The sequence below is a fragment of the Argentina silus genome, assembly GCF_951799395.1.
Source record: "Argentina silus genome assembly, chromosome: X".
Lineage (NCBI taxonomy): Eukaryota > Metazoa > Chordata > Actinopteri > Argentiniformes > Argentinidae > Argentina > Argentina silus.
The window spans coordinates 17,958,712-17,967,139 of record NC_139653.1 but is presented as its reverse complement, the minus strand read 5'-3'; the positions used below and the strand labels follow the sequence as shown (position 1 = coordinate 17,967,139).

Here is an 8,428-nt window from a genome sequence, read left to right as displayed (position 1 = left end):
TGGCTTTATGTACGAATGGACCAGGCGTTAACAGTCTGTTTGAGGCAGTGTATGTGGCTGGGTTTGGGGTGGTGTATGTGGCTGGGTTTGGGGTGGTGTATGTGGCTGGCTGGGTTTGGGGTGGTGTATGTGGCTGGCTGGGTTTGGGGTGGTGTGGCTTAGTCTTTGTCTGGTGTGTGTGTATTGTACACCTGTCTGTCAAGTGTGCAGACCTGGTGTTGGCTGTGTACTATTACTGAACATCGTTTGTTCATACCCACATGCCAGTCGGCGTACTGATACTAATGGTCTGGTCCACACCCTGTAGTTCTATAAGCCTGTGCCTTGTATAGAAGCAATCTGTACACCCATCCCCCCACCCAGCTGCAGATTACACTATGCAATATCACCCTTACCCCACCGCCCCCCCCCTCCACTCCACCCCTCCACCGTCCCTCCTCTCTCAGTACCCAGAGAAATGATTTATCTTGCATTCTCTTTTCTTCCCCTCCTCTACAGATGTGACTGCATTTTCCTCAGCTCTCTGAAGATTGCTGGGCTGCTAAGGAGTGGCGACGTGGAGATATAGGCCCGATGGAACGAGCAGAACAGAACAGCACACAGACCAGATACCTCTACCTGTAGATATACAGACCTCACATCAACACACACATCCAACTACATGCTACCATATATCCAACCACTCAGCCAACACCCCCTCACACAGACACCCAACACACCCTACTATACCTGGCACATCCTCCCTCCTACACAAGCAGCACACTCACATACACCCAACTGCAAGCTGCCTTACACACGCTATCACGTCCTACCTCACATACCCAACCAACCACACCCTTACACACACACACACACACACACACACACACACACACACACACACACACACACACACACACACACACACACACACACACACACACACACAATCCTAATTTCTGGTTCCCTATGGTAAAGAATGTTTTCTGAGGGTTAAATTAGCAATTTCCCTAAAAAGTTCCCCAACTCAACTTAACTCAAAATCTTACTTCTGAATGTTTAAGAGAGAAAGAGAGGTATTAAAAAATAATATCTACATGTTTATAACTGTGTTGGTGTGTGATAAGAAATAAGTATGCATGTGTCTTCCTCTCTACGTGTATGTGATGGTGAGTGTGGCTGTTTGTTGCCCTTTGCTCTTTGATGCAGAGATTATGTGTTCATGTCTGTTGTGTCTGTGATTTGCCTCGAGATTATGTGTGTGGCTGTGTATCTGTACTGTATTGTTTGTTTGTGTGTATGTGTGTGTGTATATATGTACAGTATGTGCTTGCACGCACGTGTGTATGTTCATATATACGTGTATGGGTGTGCACGTGTGTATGTTCATATATACGTGTATGGGTGTGCACGTGTGTATGTTCATATATACGTGTATGGGTGTGCACGTGTGTGTTAGCTCTCACTATAGCTCATTCCCTGCTAGGCGTGTGTGCATGTGTGCGTGCGTGTGCTGTGAACCTGCGCGTGCATTTAGGGCAGTACATCAGGGTATGGCAATCCGTAGCTGAACACTGGTCCTTCAGGTGAGATTTATTGCCTCTGGATTTGTGCTGTTATTACGTGGATGGATCCTTTCTCTCCCTCCATATCCACATCCTGCTACCTTATTAAAGTGCTGCAGGAGGAGGAAATACTCATTTGCTTCACAGGACTCCACCCACAAATTCCTACTACTGCAGATCCATACTATTGGCCTGAGACAATAGGAATAATATAAAGGACCAAGGAGAAAATAAAAAGATACTGCAGAAAGGATAGGAGTGGAGGATCAGGAAGGGAATGAGTATAGTAAGGACAAAGTAGGATTGAAAGGACAGTTGGATGGAGGGAGTGTGTGCAGTAGTGTGAAGAGAGAGTAAGCGAGTAGGGAAGTGGATTCAGGATGTCACTAGCACACTCTTCTCAAAGTGTATTAGCACAATACTTGTAAGGATTGCTCACAAACCAACCAACCAACCGCCAATTAAGACAAGTATAATTAACATGTCTGACATCATCTGATTATTAGTTTTATTTCAGTAGTTTGTTGACAATGACTATAATCCGGGTCCTTATGTGCAATACGGTCGTTCAATGAAGTATGTTTTTTTCAGTCTATCTTGTCTGCACACACTGTACCAAGTCCATCCTTATACCTCTTACTGTTATACCTGTGACTGAACAGACTATAACATTAAAGCAAAGGCAGCACATCAAACCAAAACAAAAGATAGGAGTCCCAGTGCTTCTATGTTGAGAATTACGTCTCCCCTCTTGTTATATGTACAGGTGTGAAGACCTATAGGCAGTGTACTGAACAGCATCTGTATATGCTTAGCTAGGTACCCCAGTGGCAATAAATTAGTAAAACTAAAAGATTACCTTGATTCTGAGGAGTTGAAGTGTTGTATAGTCTTAGCCTACTAGCTAACATAAAAAGCATTCCTCTTTGTTTGAGTCAGGTTGTTCAGTAGGCTAAATTAGTTGCATTAGCTAAGTAAGTGAAAGGTAAACTCAGAAGAAAAGAAAAAACAAAGAAGCTATGTAGCTTGCTCACTCTCTCTCTCTCTCTCTTTCTGCTCCTTAATTTTTTAAGAAATTAATTTCTTCAAAACTATTCAACTTTTGTGTTTCTATCTCTTTTAGTGAACTACTCACCACACTTTGTGCACTAGCAGTGCTAGCTGTAGCTTATGCTTTCAGTACTAGATGAATTCTCTGATCCTATGTTTGGATGAGAAAGATTTTAGTTCATATTGCAAAAGCTCTAGAGGACATCCTCCGGAAGTCGTCATAATTACTGTATCTATAGAAGGGGTTAAGAACCACCAGCCTCCAAGGTTTTGTGTTGAAGTCAATGTAGCCAGAGGAGGATGGAAAATAGCTGTCCTCCGGCTACACCATGGTGCTATCCTAGAGGGTGCTGTTGAGACTTATCTAGACCCTCATTGCAAAACAGTCTGTTTTAATCAGGTGTTTGGTGACATGTGGATACATATAGTATCATTGAATCTAAAAAGGATAACTTTTTAAATGTTTCACAATTTTTCTGAAATCACTGAGTAGGATGGTCCACCCCTTCCTCCACCAAATATGGAGCCTCCACCAAATATATTTAGTCTAAAAGTTATAATAAACCACAAAGGAGCATACTATAGTGTGTGGATATTTTCTTTAAATTCATCATCAATTTGTGTACCCTACACCCGCGGAAAATTATGGATGACACAACTTTTAAATTGACCAATTCTCTCTCACCAGCCTTCCAGTGGGTATTCTCCTCAACCTGAACTACAGTACAATCTCAGACTACAGCTGGCTGGCGACCAAATAGGATCCCAAAGCACTGGGATATGACTGACAGCCAGTTAGGTAGCATTGGAGAAATAGGTCATAGAGCTAAAAATACTTCTGTGCGTCTCTCTCTCTCATCTTCCCATGAAGACAAAGAAAGTATATCTGAGAAAGGGGAGATGATGATGATGATGGCATGGCATTAACCCAGAAAAGAGATGCCCTCACATAATTGCCCTTGTTGTTATACAAACAAAATTAATTGAGAAGAGAGACAGACAGACAGACAGACAGACCAACCGACACAGATATAAAGACACAGAGAGAGAGAGAGAGAGAGAGAGAGAGAGAGAGAGAGAGAGAGAGAGAGAGAGAGAGAGAGAGAGAGAACAATCTAGAAGAGTACAAGCTCTGACTCCAGTGGACTCAGTAGACCGAATTATATGGAATTCATTTTCCTCAAATCAGTCAGGCAAGCAAGGCTGAATAACCATCACAACAGCCCAGCCAGCATACAGCATTCTCCAAATAGAGTGATAAAGTGAAAGGATGGGAATAGGAGAAAAGTAGGAGGAAAAGAGAAAGTAAAAGGGGCAAGACGTAAGAAAGGCTGAGGTTTGAGGAAGAAAAGAGAAAGAAAAGAGAAAGATAAGAGATAAGACCAATAAAGCACTAAGAGTTAAATTGTGACTCGTGAGTAAGAGATGCCAATTTGAGGGCAACAGGATCAAGGGTGAGAAGAGGACATTCAGAGAGAGAGATAGATAGATAGATAGAGAGAGAGAGAGAGAGAGAGAGAGAGAGAGAGAGACAGAGACAGAGACAGAGACAGATACAGAGACAGATATACAGAGAGAGAGAGAGAGAGAAGCAGTGAAGAGAGATTAAAAGGGGGACTAATCCAGTGGTGGGGTTATAAAGGGAATGCCCAGTAGATTGGTGCTGCTTCCCTGTGGATTTGCCTTCACACAAGTGAACCCACTGCACTGCAGCTCTGAGGCACAGAGATGGGTCAACATTTGAAGCTCCAAATGCCCAATCAAAGCTTGGGTGTTGTCTTCAATTACTGGTGAGCGGGTTTAGTATAGTATATGGTATGGTATAGTTTTATATTATATTTTATCTGGTCAAAAGAAACATGTTGCCTTTATAGCAGATTTAATTTATATATCTGAGCCTTAAATCTGTCTTTTAAAATAATTATTTAGCAAACATATAAATATTTTATTACAAATTAAATATTAACCAAAAAATAAATATTTAGTTTACATTTGATATCTCTTTGGGAATCTGGATGACTAAAGAAATATTTAGCTCAATGTTTAGCTCAAAGCCAAATATTAAGATTAAATCCTAAATTTGGGGTTTTGAAATTAAATATTTAATTGAAATCTAAATCTGAGATATTTTTACATTTTAAATTTAAATATTTTATTTCAAAACCCCAGATTTAAGATTTAATCAAAATGTTTGTTTGAGTTAAACATTTAAATCAGTCATCCAGATTTTAATATTTAAATTATATATAATTTGTTCTTAAATATATATTTAACCCTGTATAAATAAAATATATATAAAATATGGATTTAGTCACTAAATATTTATTTTGGAATCAAATATTTAGATTTGATATAAATATGTAATGTTTAGCTAAATATTTAGTTGAAAACATATTTCAGATTTAAATTAAATATTTATGAACATTGACTTTCTGCTCAGATTTATAAATTAAGTCAGGTAAAAATGTGTAATCTATAAATCTTAATAAGATGTATGAATCTGTCAAAAGTAAGATATTTCTAAATCTTAAAACAATAAATAGTTAAACTTTGTGATCACATTTAAATATTTATCCCCCACTAATAGAAAATATAAATTGTAGCAAAATATTTAATTCCAAAATAAATGTTTAGCAAAACTTAATCTTATATCTGCAGTGTAAAATAAATATTTAAATAAATATTTAAATCGTAAATCTAGATTACAGAAATAAATATTTTGTTTATAGACACATATTTAAATTAAATATAAAATCTGGGGAAATGAGATTTACACTTTGCCAGATTTATTATATCTGATATGCAAAGATATGCAAATGTACCCACCCGGTGCATGATGATGTTTGTATCAGGCATCTCCGCTATGTGTGTTGTCATTGCCTGCCAATAGCCAAACGTTGGGGCTGCTAGGGTAACATGCGTGATTGGAATATGACTTCATATTGAAGCTAGCAAACTAAAGTTTAAGTGTTTTTCTCCCCATAAACCATTGATTTTAGTGCTGCATTAACAGCTCAATCGCGAACATTTTCAGTTCATTAGGACAGGATGCTGCAGGGTTTCTCTATGTAAAATGTATGTCGTTTGAAAGAATAAACTACTTTTAACCCCTCAAATAAAGATATGATGCTAGGCACAATTGCATTACAGCTAATGGGATCCGTTCGCTCGCTTGATGGGCAGCGCTGCTTGGACTGTGGCCCCACTCCCACCCCTATAACGTTTCTTCCTGTTACTTTAGCAATCAGACATGGGGCCCCAGCAGCCCCAATTGTATGATCTCAGCTAGCCTTATGCCATTGCCTGGCAATGACAACACACATAGCGGAGCAGCCCGATCTCACACAAAAGTCAACAAACACCTGTTTAGAAGGCCTTGTCTTATCACTGAACCAGAACACACCTACTTCTCCTGAGATGGTTGTGGTTAATTAGCATATATTTTCATAGATATAATAATTAAGGCAAAGTGTAAATCTCAGATTTCACCCAACATGACAGTGTGGGTGATTGATGCATACTACTATAATTCAATGACAGACAAAGAGGTTTTGTCATAGTTCATAAAATCAGCTCCATTTATAATTAATATTTGGCTAGAGCATAAGTTAAATAAGCTTGTCGGCTGTGGCAACGTTACATAAACGTAGCCATAGTTGTCACCATGGTAGGCAAAACAATACATAATAATTTCTACTTCTTACTGGGTAGCCTAGGTCCCCTGACAAGGTTGCCTATCGGTCGTCTGCAGGTGGCTAAAGGCTGCACACTTACGTTGTCGCAAACCTTTAAAAGTATTTAATTGGTATGTAATGGCTACTTTCTGAAAAGGTTGCCGCTACCAAAAGGAGCATGTTGAGTAGGTATAATAGCCTATTAGGCGTCTATAGGCCGATATTACATTAGCTAAATGACAATATGGCATAATGGGCATAGTTGATGCCTGGTCTCCGCCTACAACTCTCACCGGTCCAGCGTGCACGGTCTCACCCATCAGCACACAAATAGTATGTGTGACATATTTTGTTTTAGGCTACTGAAGCACGGGGTAACCAGCTGACATTTTTAACAATTGCAACTCTCAAATACCTGAGTTTCCCATATATGTGAATGAAATGTCATCAGTGCCGCGCATCTACACTGAGTCCAATCAATAGAGAAATTCCATTAAGCAATTCCATTACTGTGAAGTGCACATACAAAGCACGTAGGCCTACGCCTATTCGTTTTCATGAATTGCATGAAATGTCGCCTGTCTGGATCTCAGATCCACTGACAGCACCGACTGCATCGCAATACATTCCTTTCCAGGTGTAGCCATCCGATGTGCCTTGACTTACTTTGAGACAGGCAGCATATGAGTATTTGACCAAATATTCCACACGAATGGATTTTTTCTCGTAGCCTACAGTCATTATGTTTTCAATTTCAAGTCGAAAATATGTCAAGCAGACTACATCTTCCCAAGCTGATAGACAGCCACCTTATGGACGCGAGCCCATGCGGACAGGCGTCTGCATCCCGCACGCTGAAATTTTCTGCACAAATCTGCACAAAGGAATTGAACGGAAACTTGATTGAATGTTCACCGTTCAACCCCGCTATATGACAACAGTCTAACATTCGCTACAATATAATTTGGCTACCAGTCCCGCCACATAAGTTCATCTTGGATGCAAGGCACCAACGATTTAGGTTATTTTATAATCTTATAAAATAGCCTAGTGTATGTAAGATTCCAATAGGAGGCATGTCTTAGAGCGAATGGGCGCTGTAAACAACAGTACTATCTCAAGTACGTAGGCTATTTTGCCAAAAGGTCTACAAGAAAAGGATGTCAAAAGATATCAGGTATCGGCCGACATCGGCTACCACTGGCTTGGTTTTGCCTACCTGTTTATATCGCCTCTAACGCGATACATTGTGCATAGGTATCAAGCGCAACCCGTTCTAAAAAAAATCTTAATTTCAGTTAGCCTATCTGGATACAGGGGGTCTTTTTAATGCAAAACCTCCTCCCAACAAGCCACTGTGTCAGTTGACCGTGATCTTGGGCTATTGACAAGGGACACCGGGTCACCAACATTATAACATTCCACCATATCGTCCACATGCAATTTCTGGCTCACTGAAATTATGTGAGAGCATGCATCATCAGCTTTATATTTTGGAACGAAGGCTTTTCCAGGCATGCAAAAATAAAGCTATTCCAGATTTAACTTTCCACCACTATTTGAGCATCTATAGCTTGCTATATGCACGAGATGTATAGCCTACTTCTTTAACGATGCATAACATTGTACACGATAAGCTACCAAAATAGACTGACAGCATGCACAAATGTATTCACAAAAATGTAAAAGGTAAATGTATCTACTTACGATTTCAGGGGGTTCTGTACCACTGTAGCCATTTTGATATAGTATGATACAATGTAACACTGCAGATCCCGGTATTGTACATGTAATATACCAGCAATTTCAATTTCATTCATTCTCTGGGGCTGCGGCTGGAACAGCCAGCCAATGGGAGCGGGAACACTCAGTGACAAGTATGGGGAAATGTAGTTTTTACACATGTCAATATTAAACATGTTGAGAGTTAGTGTACTACAACTACCAGTGTGTATCGCGGTCAACTGTATAACGGTCCCGCCTTGGACTTGGATGGGTAAGCCAAAACGTCTACTGTAGTGTCAAGGTTGGGTTACTGGACTGTCAGTCTGTAGGTGCCATTCTTCTTGATGCATTGTTTCCTTGTCTTGCAGATATAAAAATACAATGTAAGGGCGAGGCTGTATGAGCACCATTCGGACACCATCACCAAAAGCATAT

At 40.0% G+C, this 8,428-nt stretch overlaps 1 protein-coding gene across 1 annotated transcript in view; it reads right to left on the bottom strand.

Moving 5' to 3' along the window:
- The window catches only part of dpf1 (double PHD fingers 1), a gene marked incomplete at both ends in the record, with an annotated part of 35,554 nt that extends 27,470 nt beyond the window's left edge, over positions 1-8,084 (bottom strand). Inside the window, 2 exon segments of the mRNA XM_083696280.1 lie at positions 7,976-8,045; positions 8,048-8,084. Coding sequence (XP_083552406.1) covers positions 7,976-8,045; positions 8,048-8,084 — 107 coding nt within the window.
- Positions 8,085-8,428: the final 344 nt, after the last annotated feature.